The sequence below is a fragment of the Catharus ustulatus genome, chromosome 11, assembly GCF_009819885.2.
Source record: "Catharus ustulatus isolate bCatUst1 chromosome 11, bCatUst1.pri.v2, whole genome shotgun sequence".
Taxonomy (NCBI): domain Eukaryota; kingdom Metazoa; phylum Chordata; class Aves; order Passeriformes; family Turdidae; genus Catharus; species Catharus ustulatus.
In genome coordinates, this window is record NC_046231.1 from 14,888,687 (window position 1) to 14,905,898 (window position 17,212).

General features: G+C 52.6%; 2 protein-coding genes across 3 annotated transcripts in view; both read right to left on the reverse strand.

The window, feature by feature from the left end:
- The window catches only part of PSKH1 (protein serine kinase H1), a 29,721-nt gene extending 22,547 nt beyond the window's left edge, over window positions 1-7,174 (reverse strand). The window contains exons 1-3 of the mRNA XM_033069638.2: window positions 7,116-7,174; window positions 5,607-5,767; window positions 3,512-4,537 (exon numbers count right to left, since the gene is read on the reverse strand). Of these exons, the coding sequence (XP_032925529.1) occupies window positions 3,512-4,450 (939 nt within the window). The 5' untranslated portion in view covers window positions 4,451-4,537; window positions 5,607-5,767; window positions 7,116-7,174. The remainder of the gene's footprint in view (window positions 1-3,511; window positions 4,538-5,606; window positions 5,768-7,115) is intronic.
- A 7,035-nt stretch (window positions 7,175-14,209) lies between these two features.
- On the reverse strand, window positions 14,210-17,191 carry NRN1L (neuritin 1 like). Of its 2 annotated transcripts, none has more exons than XM_033069663.1 (3): window positions 17,110-17,191; window positions 14,752-14,923; window positions 14,210-14,672 (listed from the first exon to the last, which is right to left on the reverse strand). In XM_033069663.1, exons 1-3 carry the CDS (start codon window positions 17,165-17,167, stop codon window positions 14,384-14,386), a joined length of 519 nt encoding a protein of 172 aa, XP_032925554.1. In that variant the 5' UTR covers window positions 17,168-17,191; the 3' UTR covers window positions 14,210-14,383. The 2 variants fall into 2 exon arrangements, with proteins under 2 accessions (XP_032925554.1, XP_032925555.1); XM_033069664.2 differs by lacking the exon at window positions 17,110-17,191 and adding an exon at window positions 15,130-15,336.
- Between the last annotated feature and the right edge of the window lie 21 nt (window positions 17,192-17,212).

The window sequence follows — 17,212 nt, forward strand, 5'->3', positions numbered from 1 at the left end:
ACTTGGTGCTTTAAAATCCAGGCTAGGGCAGGAGATCATTAAGATTCTGAATGTTCAAGGAGAGGAAAGTAGAAGTGCAATGCACATACAATTTGCAAGTCAGGTTTCTCCTCTGACCTTTGGTCATTTTCTCCATCAATGTGTCTTCCATGAATTTGTCCAGCTGCTCTTCAAACTCAGGTAAACTTCCAAGGTCCACAGCCCTTGTTTTCACCCTCTGAATAATCTGTGTATCATCAGAGACTGTGCAGGTTTGTTAAGGAACTTCCTCCTGCTGGCTTTTGGGCAGAAGGGCACAGATTCTTCAATCTTCACCATTTTTGTGCTTCCCAATGGAACTGACCATGTATTTCACATCTGTGCTTACCAGCAAACTGCTGATCCACGCTAAGGCCACTATCACAATACAGCTGCAAAGTTCCTTCAAGAGATTTTGCTGAGGATTTGATCAAAAAACATTGGAAAATCTAAGCCACACAAAACCAGATCATCTCTCCACAGGCTGTTAAGTCTCTTGCAGAGCTCCTACAGACCTGCAATGCCCAACTTCCTTCATATATCAAGCATGCCTCTCCCATGAATGCATCCACTAGCATCATTATTTAGAACAAGCTTTTTTGGTTATTTGATTAAGACATCTTCCCACAGCAGCACACACCAACCTCACTCTCTGTGAGCATACCATAAAAAGCTGATTCTGTTCTATGAATAGGAGAACAGACCATGAGAGAAATTATTTGTCCAGATCAGATATCAAAATCAGAACAATCCATACACCTTAGCTAAATTTCCCAATTTAACCATAGCATATATTACCTTCCACTTATTCCATCAAGTTTCCCAGGTGTGTAAAGCAACATAAAAGTATTGGTATTCAACAGAAGGAGAAGCTTTGAAACAGAACCAGAGTGAGCCTGTCCTAGCAGGATAATGATGATCCAATCTTCAGTTCTGCACTTTCAAATTCAAAGGAAACTAAGAATAGAATTCCAGCTTTATTCCTCAGTCAGTTTTCTAAGCTACAAAGAGATCCCAGAAATCAGTTTTAAGATTTCAATTAAAAATTAATTTAAATAATTATGTCCAAACATTCTTTTTAGTAAGTTCTAAAAAAACAAGTGAAAAAGAATGATTCTGCAGCAGGCTACATTCAAAACAGTGTCAATAGCCCACCTAACCCTTACTCAGGATACTCAGGAAAAAAAGCACACCCAATTACAAAGCCAGCTGTCCTTCCTTCCTCATCTTAGCCATTACTCCAAGCAGTTCAAAAAGTACAGAAGGAGATACAAGAGATAATCAGAGCAGTGATGTCAGCAGTACCTGAATAACCTATTGTGGGAGACCTCTCCTACTGATCTGCTAATGGGCTCTTCAAACAGACCTCACACTCCAGGAACAGGAGCTGGGGTAAGAGGGTCCCAGTCAGAAGGCAATTACAATAGCTGGACTTGATCACTTGTTTTTTCCAAGAAAATGGAGCTGCTTCTCAGGTCAGCGTGCATCTTGGCTTTTGTTCCTCTTTCAATACAGCTTTGTCCTCTGTGACCAGGTTTTGGGGTCAGACTTTTCAAAAGGCAGGACTCTGCACCGGGACTCAGAGCACTCTGCTGCCATGGTGCAGCCTGAAGACAGCTCCCTCCTTCCCCACTGGAACTTGTCTGAGCCACACAGCTCAAGCTGTCAGCTCTGGGCACTGCAGTTCACAGGCTTCTTTCAACATTTCCTCTTCTGTTTCAGACCCTTAACTTTCAGACTACAGAGAAGAAAAGCAGTTGTTCCCATGAAACCTCTGCTCCTGCATCCATCCAAGACAGATGCTTTGAGCAATGCTCTCGAGTATTCTGCCCACTCCTACTCCAAAGAAACCAGGACTTAGAGCTCCTGCCATTCCCATTAGTCTGACTAACTTATCAATACCCTCATTTCTGACATCTTCCCACTTCTTCCAGTGTAACACAAAAAAAGAAGAGCCATTGTCTGTGAACATTAAAAACTCAGAAGCATTCAAAAACCCAGAAGATGGCTTTAAGAGTGCTGGCAAGATTGTGGGAAACACAGCAGACACCTTTAAACCTCTAGCTCACTTCGCTTTCTTCTAGAATTTATTCACAAAATGAGCAGCCTCTTTACTCCATCTTCTGCCAATACCTGCCTACAGTCAAGCACTGTGCAATTTAGGGGCATAGGCTTAATTACACTGGTAAATTAAAGCATTCATTTTCCCTGGCTCTAGAGGAACAAAGCACCCAGGTAAGATACAGGCTGCTAGCTGACACATATTTGCTTTCCAAGCAGCAAAGATCGACAGCTTTCCAAACCAACCACTCATGTCACACACAGTATCCATAACAGCTTCCTAAAGTGTGTAATTTGTGGTGGCACAGCAAGTAAAATGCCTCAGGCTTGTGCATTGACACTTTCAAAACAGAGAGTTTAATGTTTTCCCTGTGGCACACGTGCTACCTCTGCACGCACAACCAAGAAGTCTCCAGTGGCCTAACTGCAATTCACAAAATTTCTCAAAACCAGTCCAGTCTGGCACAAGGATCAGTGGCCATCAAAGTAAATTACCCCAGGGAACCTTCAAAACACTCAATTCACTCTCTCCAGATTGCTTATGGTTGCACTGAGTTTGATCAGAACCCCTCCAAATGTCAATTTTTTTGAAGGAAGGGCCCTAGTCTGTTCACTCATTCTTCAAACAGAAGCCAGACCATGCCTTTGGTTATTCACACTGCCATTCCACACATGCTTTTCAGCTCTGCATTTTCATCACACCTGCACACAATAGTCAAGGGCATGGCATGGCAAGGACATGACAACAGCAACACTCATTCCTAATATCAACTGGGTTTTGGTCAGAAGAGTAAACATGTTATTTAGAAGTGTTTTAACTTCAAATTGTTTCTTCTGAAGAGCAAGAAGCACTTTCAGGCCCCACTACCATTTGCAGAATGCCTAAAAATTATCCCCCAAGACTCTTCTTTCCATACTTACCTACAAAATCTATCTTTCAATCCTTCATTTTCTCACATACCAAGCTCAGGAAGCAGATCAATTTCTAAAATAATCCCATCTCCAGATGGAAGAAGCAAATGCCTCTTGCCTGCCATAGCCCTGTCTTTCAGCAAAGCTGAAATATACTACAGATGGATACATATGGATATATATATATCCATACTACACATAGATTTGTGTCAAAATCAGACTAGCGATGTATGTGCCACATTTCCAACACCCCAGCTCAAGTTTCACCTGCAAAGCCTCTAACAGCAGCTTACCACAGTCAAGGTCCCTCCCAGTTAGAAACCCACAAGCATCCCAGTTCTGTTCTACAGCAAGTTTCCTTTTTCTGTGCACACATTTTTTTAAAGGAGCTCGCTATGCTGCACTGGGAGCAGACAGAAAATGGGAAAGGATTTTAAAAGCCAGAATCACATATTTTTTTACCACTGGTCTTACACACCTAGGGAGAGCTTCTTGCTCGATTTCCCCTCACCACACTCACCTCTCCTGAGTAACTGTACTTTCCCTTCAGGATCTGCCGGTACAGGCGGGTGCGGTTGTCGTCCTCGAAGGGCATGGTGCCGCTGAGGAGAATGTACGAGATCACCCCTAGAGCCCACATGTCCACAGAGTTCGTGTAGGGCTTCCTGACCAGGATCTCAGGAGCAATGTACTCCGGGGTGCCACACGTGGTTTTCATCAGGCAGTCATCTCCCTTCTTCCGCGCGCTCGCCAGCCCGAAGTCCGTGATCATGATCTTGGAGTCCGTTCCTGGGTGGTAATACAGCAAGTTCTCCGGCTTCAAGTCCCGGTGGGTGATGCCCAGCGTGTGCAGGTACCTCACCCCGTCCAGCACCATCTGCAGCACGCGCGTGGCGTCCCTCTCGGTGAAGGAGCCCTTGGCGATGATGCGGTCGAAGAGCTCTCCGCCGGTGGCCAGCTCCATGACCATGTACACGCGGTCCTGGGTCTCGAACACCTCGATGAGCTGGATGATGTTGGTGTGGCGCACGCGCCGCAGCACGCTCAGCTCCGACTCGCACACCTCCCGCCCCTCGCGGTACTTGGTCTCGATCATCTTGATGGCGTAGGGCTGCTTGGTGGCCTTGTGCTCCACCCGCACCACGCGGCTGAAGCTGCCCCTCCCGATCAGCGCTTTAATGTCGTACTTGGCTGTCACTCGCGGGTCGAACTTGGCGCGGTACTTGGCCACTTTGTTCTTGCGGGGCTCGGGCTGCTGGGCGGGCAGGGGGTTCCCGGGATAGGGGTTGGTGTAATGAGGAGGAGAGGGAGAGCCAGCTTTGATGACAGCCCCACAGTCATCTTTGATGAAATGCTTGTATATGTCACTGTGGCCCGTGTAAGGTTCGACTTTTTTAACCAGGTCTAGCTGCACATCTTTGGGGGGCTCGGGAAGCACTTTGCTTGTCCCACAGCCCATCACTGACTGGTGTTAATTCCCTATCAAGGCATGTTCCCAGGGAAGCACCAGCAGCAACCACATCCGGGGTGATTCCCACATTTGAATCTTAAAAAAAGAATGAGAAGAAACAAATAAAGAGGAATCAAGGTAGTGAAGATTCAAATGAAGGAAAAAATCAAAACAATAGGGCCGTGCTATCACAAACTGAGGATATGGGATTTTCATTTCTCTCTACTACAGAACGTGCACAATGCTCTGCTGCTTTCATCACAAGTGAGTGAAGGCAGTGCCTACAAACACCCAGTCATGGTCAGAACAGAAGTGTCCATGGAAATCACACAGTATCTCTCTTTACTAGGGATCGTTTGTTTTCTGCTCCCTGCTGAGCACTGAATCAGTCACACAGCAGAATTCTGGAGGTCTTTTTGTCCAGGGAAAAAGTCAAGCATTTTCTTTTGTTTTGTTAGATCTGCTCAACTTCCTCAGTCAGCAGCCAATCCAAACCCTGTAGTTCTGAGCTTGCTCACCAGAAGGTCCACAGAGCACCTCAGCAACTTGTTCACTTAACACATCTTCCCAAGATTTTCTTTATACTGAATTTGTACACTGTCTGAAACCTCTCACTACTTTGCTGCTGGGGATCAGTGGAATAGAAGAGGCAGGGAATACGGAGCCAGAGGCACACTGGTTTTAAGGTGCATTTTACCAATGAATTTGCTGCCCCTGTTAAAAGGGAGATGTTCACTTGCCCAGAGCAGCTTTCAGTCAGCAAGTCCCTCATCCTCCAAACCCTGAGAAATCAAGGTGGGCTTTCACACCTTTCAACAATCTCAATTTTGCTTTCTTTTAAATCTTTAGGCACCAAGAGGCACTTCAGGCTTTCCATAGAGAGCTGCCTGTAAGAAGTGGAATTCCTACCAGCTGCTCCAGACTAGGAAATCTTATCACACTGTATCCCAACAAAACCAAACTAGGTGCACTTGGGCAAGTCTTTATGTGCTGATTAAAACAATATGACTGTGGTCAGGAGATGGGGGAACCACCTGTGGCTCTGGCAGTCACTGGGCAGTTTCACATTTGCCCTTTTTGACTCAGAGTCCATCAACACATGCCTGAGCCTCTACAGGAGGCTTCAGAAAACCACTAGCCTTGAAAATGTGATTTTAGGTCTTACCATCACCAGGTGTATCTCCACTCACACACCACTCCTCCAAGCAACTGCTCAGCATGAACAGCAGAAAAGGAACCCCAGCCGGTCTTCCACTGGGAGAAGCAAGTGGAGAAATATGAAATGTTTTAAAGGAACACCTGGAAGAAGTTCAGTCTTCATCCAATCTGGAAAGGAAACCAGGCTTTAGTAAAGATTCAGTTTTATAATTGAACATCATCAAAGTAACTTCTCAAGAGAGAAGATCCATCCTGGCAGCACCCTGAAGTCAAACAACCCAGCCATGCACAGACATGCCTGTAGTAGGGTCCAGGCAGCAGAAATAAAAAACAACTTTACAGAGAGCTTAGCTGACTTTCACCAGGCACTGCCCTCGAGGTGGGGTTTCATTCAGATTAAAGCATCATGATAAAAAATTCAGAGCTCTGGCTAGTCCTAAATAATGCCTCCCATGGACGGTCTCCCCAGCATAACTGAACTACAAAGCATTTTAAGTCAATAGAAAAATGAAATGAGAGCTTCTATAAACAAGATTATTACAGAGTAATTCAACATGCAAAAGGTTTTACATATTGTGTAAAACATCCCATCTATAAATAAAACCAAACAAAAGGATCAAACAATTGAAAATTTTATATATAAATCCACTAATGGCATTAACAGAGATCTGGCAACTCCAGCATGTCAGTGGCTCCTCCTTTAACACCTACGTGTTCCAGTGAAGGCTACAGAATCCCAGAGCTGCACACCAGAGTCAGCAACAAAATGCTTAACTCCACATTAGTGCAAGACATGCTCCTGAGTAGTAATCACCAAGAAAGTGGGGAAAGGAATTAAGATAAATTACAAGCATTACAAGCTCTCCCAGTGGGAGATCACATACTTGACAGGTGGCAAACTACCTGAGCTACAGCAGGAAGCGGTGGGAAGGAACACGGGATTTATGCTTCTCCCCTCGGAGATTCAGCTCCTCGCCTGCCGCCTCAGTAACACATCCCAAATGTGCCTCTCACTGCCTGACATAAACCTGACATAACCTGGCACTACCGTTGCGAGCTTCTGGTGGATTTCGGAGGGGAAACCCGGGCCTGGGGCTGCTGCAGCACCGCAGGCAGCTGTGCCGGAGCCAGGGGCTGGCCAGAAACAGCCAAACCACTCGGGATTCCCAAAACTGTTTGTTTTCAGAACTCATCCCAACGCAGGCCGTTTGTCGCTATACTGAAAGGGGACCCGGTGCCGGGAGCTTGTCCCGCAGTAGGCTCGGCTCCAGGCTGAGAAGCTCTGGGCCCGCCCCATGAGGGAACACACCGGGAGCGGGCAGGACTCCCTCCCCGGCCCGCCCGTCCCCGCGGCCCAGCGCCCCGGGCAGCAGCAGGGCTGAGGCGCCGGGGCCCGCCGCTCCCGCGCCGCCTGGGCCGCACCAGCGCCGCCCCCGGAGGGAGGGGAAGGGAGAGGAGTCGGTGCCGGTGCCGGTGCCGGGCCAGGCGGTCCCGGGGGTGCCGATCCCGGACTCACCTCGGCCCGCTCCGGCCGCGGCGCGGCACCGCCTCCTGACGTCATCACCGCGCGCCGGGGACGCCCGAGGGGCGGGGACACCGCGCGCGGCGATTGGCGGAGGGGGCGGGGGGCGGGGCCGAGGCGCGGGAGGGCGGGGGCGCTTTACCGCCCCCTGCCGGGGCCGCCGGGAGCGCCCGCCCGGGACCCGCCCAGAGCCGGGACCGGCCCGGGAGCGTCCGCGGGTACCGGAGCGTGAGGGGCTGCGGGGCCTCACAGCATCCCCTGGGGCCTCACTGCATCCCTCGGGAGCTCATTGCATCCCCCGGAGCCTCACTGCATCCTTCGGGGCCTCACAACATCCCCCGGAGCGTCAGCCCCGCCAGGGACCCCTCAGGGCTCTGGGACCCCTCAGACCCGGGGCCCGGCACCGCCCGCAGCTCCGGGAGCGTGAGAGGCCCCGGGGCTTCACTGCATCCCCCGGAGCCTCTCTGAATCCCCGGAGCCTCACAGCATCTCCCGGGGCCTACAATATAATAAATTTATCACACCACTCTTTCTGTAAACTATACAGTACATACTTAAACTAATAGATTATGTTGTACTAATGAACAGCAAAATAGAGTTATACATTGTACTATATTTGAATATTCAATGCCAGCATGCAGAAGCTAATACATAAATGTGAAAGCCAACATTACATTGTAGTTTTTAACATGGGGACCCTTCAGCCCCATCCCGGACCCCTCAGTCCCACGGGCCCCTGGAACTGCTCACCCCGTGGAGCCCAGGGCTCCCCTCACTGCTCCGGCCCTGCTGTTCCCCACAAAATCAGATCCCTTCCTTGGACACAATTCAGAAAGACATTGATTGTTTATTGCAGAGCTGCCCCAGCCTGGGTGCTCGGTGTTATTCCACAAATGCAGCACACCCCACCACACTTTCTGTGCCATTATGTACACAGAGAAGTTCGGGGTTAGTCATTTCCCAAGCACAGCCCCTCAATTAACATCGGTTAATAATTTACATAAAATCACAGAACTCCAGCTAACTTCTCACGCTCATGGGAAGGATCTTCACCTGGGCAGGATCTTTTTGACCCACAGCATGATTTTTAGTGTTACAATGAAGATAGCTCAGCTCTAAGATACACAGACACGGAGTATTTTGCCAACATAGCAATGTTTACATAGGCAAACATCAACATCTTGGATTATTACATGCCTAAATCCTACTAGTTTCCAAGATATGCTTGAATGAGGGAGCTGGCTGCTGCCTGTTCCACTGATTAGGTTTCCTTTTTTGCTGATTAGGCTTGAAAGTGTAAAGATGTCTTACATCCAAGAACATCCTGCCTTAAGATAATATTGACATATTCTGCATTTTGCAGCTCAGCCCCGTGGGCCGAGCTGGTGGCCAGGCCGGTGGCCCCTGGCAAGGGCGATGTTCCCGCTCCCCATGCTCCTGCCTCACAAGAGTGGCCACAGTGCCTCCTCTTTGGAGCCAAATCCAGCTCTGACAGCTCTCCAGCAGTGCCCATGGAGCAGCTCCGAGGGCTCCCCACTGGGCTGCGGGACTCTGGAAAAACATTCCCTTTGCAGGAGAATTGCCCGGAAGCATTGGTCCCTTTCCTTGGCAGGGAAAACCCGGTCCCTGTGGGATAGCTCTTGCTATTCTGCACAGCAGAATAACGAGGCACATTCCTTTCTTTGCCCCAGCTACTAAGTGCCACAAAACCCACAAAGTTTGCTTGGTAACTGCCTGTGGACTTTCTTCCTCATATCCTTTCCTCATCCTCAAACAAAACACTCCACATCCCAGCCCTGGATGACCTGAAAGCAGGGAGAGGAGGGATGACACCTTGCAGGGATGCTGACGGCACTCCTTTCCCTTGGGGACATGCAGCGCAATGCTGTCGGGCTTGTTTTCCAGCCTGGCTGTCACGTCATTCCCGAGGCGGCTCAGGTGGAGCGGGGCTATTTTCACACTCCTACCATGCTTTTAAAAATAGCCGTGTTTATTTGAATGCTCCTGGGATCTCTGGTTGTTTTAAAATGATTATTAAGTCATAATGTAGTAAAAGTTGTACCTGCTGATGCACATTATTGTCATTATTTCTTCTCTGTGTAATTCCCGGCAAAGCACAGAAACGTGTGAGGGTTGAGAAGGGGCTGGCTGGGCTGGAATCGACAGATTTGGAGAGTTGTGCAGTTCTCTGCAAGGGAAACTTCTCAATTCTTGTTTTTGCACACAGTAATGGTGCTGCTGGTAGGTTTTCAGCCCTCTAATCTACCTGCTTTCTCTCTGGAGATATTTCCACAGTCACACATCCCCCACACTGTCTCTGAGAGGTGGCTTAACCTGTGTCTGACATGTGAAAGCTTGCACGTGTCCCTGTTTAAGTCGATCCTGTTATTTTAGGCTGTTTCTCAAGGTCATCCCAGCTTGGTTCCACCAGCATGCTCATCTCTGTCATCCCGGGTGATGGGTGTAGAGCAGTGGGCTGCCTCACCTCGGCACTAAGTGCACTGCAAGGATGTGTTTCCCTCAGGGGATGCATCTTCCATTAGTCACTTCCTCACAGCTTTGTTTCCTGACCAGTCTCATGGGAGCATTGAATAAGGCACTTCCGAGTCCATCACCACTGAAAAATGTCAAAGTGCCAGCAGGCATCCAACCCTTGGGCCAGAACCTTGGACTTCTTCTGAGAACTTCAATCAGAGCAGCTCTTGCATTATTTATGCTGTGGTGGTACTCTGAGACCCACTGGAGCCAAGAGAGCTTCACACCAGACACCCGCACAAAGCCAACATCCGCCTGGCAAAACACCCAGGGATGAGGCAGGGAACTGTCTGCTCATCCCTGTGATCCACTGCCTGCCAGGCCAGGCACCCAGTTCGACTTTGGGGTCATTGCCTGTTATTCCTGAGGTCTGTTGTTCCATCTAGAGCTTTCCTGCAGCTACAGCAGGAAGTTTTCTGACCAGGATAAGCTCCTTGTTGCTGAAGAAGCTCTGAGAACTGAGAGGCTCTGCAGCTGCTCATCCTGCCAGGCCCTGGATGCTCCACCAGCACTGCTCCAGCCAAAAACCTCTGGAGTTTTTTCTCCTTCTTCCAAGAGGGTAACAGGTCTCTGACACACTCACAAAGCAGTGCTGTGCTTGGGCAGGGTCTAACAGAGGGTTTTCTTGCCAAACGGGCTGTTGTCTCCTTGACATTTCTTTTTTTACCTTCTCCCTTCCAAGATGCTGCTCTCTCTGGGGAGGAGCCTCCCCCTGCTCTTCACTGCTGACCCCTTCAGAAATCCCATGCCATCTCTGATGCACAAGACCTACAGCCTGCCTCCAGCCTCATGGGAAGGATTCAGCACTTGAGGCAGGAATGTCTGTGAAGAATCACAGAATCCTGGAATGGTTTGTGTTGGAAGGGACCTTTAAAGGTCATCCAGTTCCAAACCCCTCACCATGGACGGGACACCTTCTACCACACCAGGTTGCTCAGACCCCCATCCTTGAACATTTCCAGCAGCCTGGCTGCTTCCTCCTGAGAGCCTTCACCCTTCTGCAGGGATGGGTTCCCCTAGAGTTTCGTCTCTGATTTCCTCTGAGCTGCATCCCTGCCCTGTGCGGCAGCGAGCCCAAGCCTCATGCCGGGCCAGAGCTCAAGGTTGTCCCAGCAAGGCTGAGCAGAGGTCGTAACGAGAGGATGTTCAATTAAAGCTGCTTAAAAAAGAAATCCAACTTTCCATATGCCTCTCTGGAGAATAAAACAGCCCCAAAGCTGAGTGCAGATGGGGTGCCAGACTGAACACAGCCCCCACGGCAGAGGTGACTCCAGCTCAGCTGTTCCCACTGCCTCCGATCCGCACGGATTGAGGTTGTCTTTTGGTGTTTCCTTATGGAAAGTTGGACATTTGGCTCAGCAGAAATCCCCATGCAGACTCGGATAGTGGCCAGCCCTGTGACATAGTGTCCTCCAGGCTATGCTTGTGTTCCAATGCTCCCCTCTGCCTGGGGTGCCAGTGAAGCTGGAGGTGGTGAGGCTGGTGCCTGGTTGGGAATGCCAGACTGGGACAGTGGCACTGGGACTATGGACGGGCTATTTTGCTGGTGGCCTCCACACCAGTCTATCCAGTTAGAGAAACCCACAGATGAGGAATCATTCCCCAGCTGGTACCTTCATCAGGAGGAATTTCCCTGGACAAAGGAATAGAGGATTCAGCCGTCGTGTGGCAGAGGCGTTGGGCAGCATGGTGGGAGGCTGGGCCTCACATCACTGTGGCACGTGTGCTGTCTCACTCACACAGCCACCTAGAATAGTGTCACCATCTGCTTCCAGCTGCCCAGGGACACGAGGACCTCCCTGGCCCCCTTCTACGATTACAAAAAGTGAGTTCAAGCATCAACTCAGCTGGACTCAGCTGGATTTTATCCCTTTTTTGTTTTCTTTTTTTTTAATAATTTAGGTTTGTCTCCTGGAGAAAAGAGAGGGAGATAATGTCTGCAGAGCATTTAATCTTCTGCCCAAAGAATAGCAGAGAGCAAATTAGGATCTACTCCAATTAATTTGCCTTGATGGGCAAAATCTGGAGAGCAGCCATATCTGGGAATTAAGAACAAAAGCAGGGAGTGTAAAGTAGGTCACCGGAGTTTCGTAACCACAATGAGAGGTTTTCACAGCACGACCGGTGCTCCAAAGGCTCCCGGTGCCGGGGTCCACCAGTTCATTCCCCACTGTCCCCTCCTTTCAGCCTGGACTGGTGCTTTAAGATGCTGTCAGAGCACAGGGAGCCACCTGTTTTTCTTGGGACAGGAAAGAGGATGTTATCCCTTCCCACAGCAGGACACAGCTGCAGGACTGTCCCAAACCTTTACACCCAATGTAAGACAGACACCAGCTCAATGTCCCAGTTTTGAAGCACCAGAGAGTTTTCAGCACACCCACCCTTGCTGTCACACTGCTGCCCTGGGCCCTGCAGGCACCTCCCTGAAGGAGGATTGGGGTGGCAGGTGACACTGGGGTTGGGGCAGTGCTTTGCCATGGGCTCTTGCACATGTGGGGTCACCAAGCAGTGGTGACCCACAGATCCACCCTTTTCAGCATCCCCCAAATCCCAAATCCCAGCCCTGGCTTCCCAGAGCCGTCAATGCCTGCAGGCTGTGTGGTGACACGGTGACACCTTTCAGCTGCAGGACACACGTGGAAGCACAGCCAAAGGTGTGAGCCATGTGTGGTGACAAGTGCTGGTGCTGTGACATGTACGGTGACATTTTCCAGGACATGGGACCCTCTGTGGTGTGCCTTCCTGCACACGGGGTGAAACACCCGGAGTGTTTGGTGGGTGTGGGTGGATCTTTGATACCGGCTGTATTGAAGCAGCACAGTTTGCTGTCTGCAGGTGTCACCGTCGTGGTGGCAGCCTGTCACAGCACCACGTTTGGTGACACTCCATCCCCCGGGCCACCTCCCGTGCCCCGCTGCGGTCCCACCGCTCCCAGCCCCGCGGAGTGCGCGCCCGGCTGGCGTTTATCCTCTTAGCCACCCTGCCGGGATCCGGCACTAATTCACCCTTAAACACAGGATTGTCAGCAACTGGGAAGGAAAGAACCGGCGGATTATCCCCCCGACGCTGGCGTTAAACACGGGGAGTGGCAGCTGCTGGAGGAGGAGAGCTGGTGTGGTGTCTTGCCCCGTATCCCATGGGGGTCCCGGGATCAGCATCTTCCCCAGCAAGGGCTGCCGGGATCCCAGATGTCTGGTGTCCCCCCAGCCAGCTCCAGGCTGGTTGGTGGAATAAATAATGGAAAATAAACACAGTGCCCCACACAGAGCTGAGGGATCAGCAGCAACCACTCAGCCCCATGGGATGAATCCTGTTAAGTGTTTCCTGGACCTGGCACAGGACTGGGACAGCCAGGGTGACATCCCAGAGGTTGTCAGTCACATGCTTAAGTTAGCAGAGCTCGCAGGAAGAGGTTTTATGATGAAACATGCAATATTTTATCCTGGCTCAATCGGGACAGTGATTATAAGCTCCTTGCTCATGTGCTGAAGGCTTTCAGCCACAGGACAGTGTGCAAAGGTTTCCCTGGGCCAAAACCATGTGCCCAGCTGCTGGAATGTTTTTAGGACAGCCTTGAAGTCACGGAAATGACAGAAACAGCAGCAACTCCTGCTCTGCTGAGTCTGGAACAATCCTCAGAGCAGGGGCACTTGTGTTGTTGGCCAGAGGATTTTGCCTTTCCCGAGTGGGATGGTTTCCCACATGCCACACAGATTTGCCCACCACTGCTGCTGGAGCCTGGGGGCCACACCAGCAAGGAGCCCCTGGTCTGTGCCACAGCTGGGGTGGCCCATTTGCAATTCCAGTGGCCCTTCAGGCTGTGGGTGGGGAGTGGGGAGGATGCCTTGCCAGCCCAGGCCAGGGGAGATGGTTTTCACACTGGGCTTTAGTAGCTGGGAAAAATATCCTAAGTTTTCAGCATAACAGTGACAGGGATGGGAATTAGAGCATCTTCCACTGATAGATACAAGTTAGCCAAGTTAAACACCCACAACTCATATTGGTTTAACTTCCACAAGTTCCATGTGAACCTGGATGAGATTTCCAGTTCCCTAGCTTTTTTACCTCCATCATGTTGGTTAAAAATCCCAAAAAACCTCTCTTCCCCACAAACCGTAGTTTTCTTCATGACCACGAATACAGTAAGGCCAGAATAAAAGGGGTGGAAAACAGAAAATGTCACTGGAGTTGCCCATCAGAGGACAAGCTATTGGCTGCCAAAAAGATAAAGAAATCTGCGTCCTGTGTTTTCCTAAGGTCTCTTTTGAAACAAAACATTTGACCCACTTCTAAAAGGAATATCTGCTGTACCCAGCCCTGAAAAGCAGCAGCCAGGAGCACCAAGGCAGTGGGAATTGCCCCCTCCTGGGGCTGTCCCTGGACCCATGGACTACCTGGCATGGCCATGGGCAATACACTGGGGAAATGGAGTCACAGACCCTCCCACTGAGCCTTCTTGGGGACTGGTGCAGGGAGCATCTCCTCTCCAGTCTCCAGAGCATACACGGCGCTTGGGAGGGGCTCAAGGGGCATCCCATGGCAGACAGACAGGAGAAATGTAAAAGTGTCTTTTAATATAAATATAAATCCATCTGAAGTGCTGCAGGAGAGGACCGTGCCCCGCGAGGGATGCCCGGGAGGGAGGCGGGCGTGGCGGGGTCCGGCCAGCAGCCGGAGGGACCGAGCCGGCATCACCTGGGCACCTGCAGGTGCAGCCCTGGGCAGGGCTAGAGCCGGAGCAGCAGCAGCGGCAGAGCCAGCAGGGCCAGCAGGGCCGGCAGACGGGGGCGCAGGGCTGCGGCCGAGCCCCGCAGTGTGGCCTGGTTGGTCTCGGAGGCCGGCGAGCCCGGGGGCTGGGGGCTGCCCAGGCGGCTCCGGGCGCTGCACAGCTCCTGCAGGTTCCCCTGGAACTGCATCTTGCGGGACTCCTGGCGCAGCGACTCCCAGATGCTGGCCGCTTCCACGGGGCATCTGGACAGCACGGCACTGGCGCAGCTGTGGAAGTCATCCCAGGACCTGGGGAGGAGGGCGGGGGTCGGGGCGATGCTGGCGGCGGTGACCCCGCCGTCCCAGCCGCTCCCACAGGGACACTCACTTGCAGATGGTTTCCAGCTCCTGCCCCTCCTCGCCGCCCTCCTCCTGCTGCTGCTGCTGCTGCTGCCGGACGTTCTGGGTCATGCTCTCCCCCAGGCTGATGAGGCAGCCGGCGAAGCCCCTGAAGATGCTGTCGCACTGTCCGGCCATGCTGACGGACTCCTGGCTCGCGGCTGCGGGGCACAGAGAGGAGAGGCCGAGCTGAGCCTGCCCGGCTCAGGGCAGCGTGGCTCTGAAATGTGGCGAGGGGCTCCCACATCCCCCCGGACCGCCGGCATCCCCTCCCCGGGCTCTCATAGTGACTTCGGGAGCCCGAGGCCGTGGGACGGCCCCGCAGCGGTGCTGCCATTCGCCGCAGGGCTCCTGCCGGCCACCTCACCTCGGGCATCCCGGGCTCTCCCCGAGCCATCTGTCCCTGCCTTGATCCCCTGACAGCAAAGATTAATTTGTGACTACAACAGATAAAAACAAAGCAAAGGCTCAGCAAGCTGGAGTCTCTGCTCTGACTGCAGCGGGAAAGAGGGGAAAGGGGAAAGGAAAGGGGAAGTGGGAAAGAGAAAGGGGGAATGGGAAGAGGAAAGGAAAAAGGAAAGTTGAAAAGGGGGGAAGAGGAAAGGCGGAAACAGGAAAGGGGAAGAGAAAGAGGGAAGGGAAAAGGTGAACAGGAAAGGGGAAATGATAAAGAGAAAAGGGAAAGGGAACACAGGGGAGGGGAATCGGGGGAGGAAAAGGGGAAGAAAAGTACAAAAGGAAAAGGCACAAGTGCAAGTATGGCTGCTTCATTCTGAGAAGTCCCAAATCCCTGCTCTGCTCCCCATTCCCAAAAACGATTCACCACTGGCACTGGCCAAACCCTGGTGCCGGACAAGGGACAATGGGTGACAGGGTGTGTTCATGAGGACTCCGAGTGCATCCACGACTGGTGAGAAGCCCAAAGGGAGCTGGTGTGTGACTGAGTCACAGAAAACCTGCATGGTCCCCAGCTCTCCCCCAGACCTCCTGCAGGTCAGAAGATATGGGGTCCCTGTGCCAATTCAACAGGAGTTACAAGAGTTTTGGAAGTGTCATGGGTGTGCACCAGGGAGGTTTCTAATTGAGGGGGAGGTTTATGCGAGGGACCCCTGTGGAAAGGCGACCCCAGAAACAGCTGAAAGTTTCCCGGTGACTGCTGAGGCAGCCATGATGTCTCCAGGGATGTCTCGTGTGCCTTGCTGCTGGCATCCCACGCCTGCACTCCTGGAACAGGGTCCTGAGCAAAGTGGCTGTGGTCGAGACTAACCCAGGGCGAGCCTGACACGATCACAGGGCACTTTAGGTGTCTGCAATGAGAGCTCCTGAGCACAGCACCGAGGAAAGTCTCGGGCTGATGCCAGACACGTGGGTCACAAACACCACGGGTATCAATAGAGAAAGTGGGATCCATTGCTCCTCTTTTGACCCAGCCGGGCAACAAGCGTGCCTCCAACCAGCCCAAGGACCCAGCAGCTGGCAGGGCCAGATGTTGCCTCCCCTCAGCCGGCTGGTCCCTGCTGCAGGCTGAGCTTTCACCTCCTGGGCTGCTCTAATGTCCGGAACAAGCTCTCCCCTCTGCTCAGCAACCTCGGCGTGAAGCTGGGCAGGGCGAGCAAAGAAGGAAAAAGCAGAAGGGCAAATCACCTCTGCTGCTCCGCTGCAAAACCATGGGGAAAAACCTGCCCCCGGCTCCGTCAGGGAGAAAGCCCAAGGGAAAAGCACGGAGGAAGTTTCCCAGGGCGCTGCAGAACATCCCCGGCTCCCCAGCGAGTGCCGACGCAGCCATCCTGCTCCTAAGGGTCGGAGTCACCCTCCCTCTGAGCTAAAATCCACCAGAGGTTGGGTGGTCCCTGTCCTCCCTCCGTGCAGTCGGACCCGGTTAATCCCGGGCTCCCATCTCTTTTCAGAGCAGAGATGTCACTGGGTACCGCTTGTGCTCCGCATCCTCCCTCGGCTCCCGGAGGAGCGGGAGCGTGGAGCGGACACGGTGGTGCCAGCGAGGTGCAGGACCTGCAGGACCTGCCGGATGATCCCCCCGCGGTCAGGATGCTCTCGGAACCAGGGCAGCAGGGAAAGCCAGCAGGTGCGTGGGGCGGGCACACAGGGCTGGAGAGCCTGAGCAGAGACCCCGGACAGCGCTGAGCAGCCGCGTTCCTCCTTGCCCGGCGTCTCAGGACACGGGACAAAGGTGCATGGATCGCTGAGCGTGGGACAGCCGGCACCCCGCTCCCCGCAGCTACAGAAGGTGCGGGACGAGGCCGGGGTCCCGCTCCCACCCTCCAGCTCCCCAGCCCCGGCGGGGACAGCCCGGGGGTGCCGGCCCCGCAGCCCGACCCGCGGCACTCACCGAGGTGCAGGAGCAGCGGGCACACGACGCCCAGCAGCCGCCAGCAGCCGCCGCCCATGGTGCGGACCCCGCGCCGCCGCCGCCGCCGCCGCCGAGTGCTCCG

Coding starts and splice junctions, on each gene's coding strand:
- NRN1L (XM_033069663.1), bottom strand. CDS start 17,167: ATGGGCGGCGGCTGCTGGCGGCTGCTGGGCGTCGTGTGCCCGCTGCTC. Junction 14,924..17,109: donor CCCGCTGCTCCTGCACCTCG/GTGAGTGCCGCG, acceptor TGTGCCCCGCAG/CCGCGAGCCAGGAGTCCGTC. Junction 14,673..14,751: donor GAGCTGGAAACCATCTGCAA/GTGAGTGTCCCT, acceptor CCTCCTCCCCAG/GTCCTGGGATGACTTCCACA.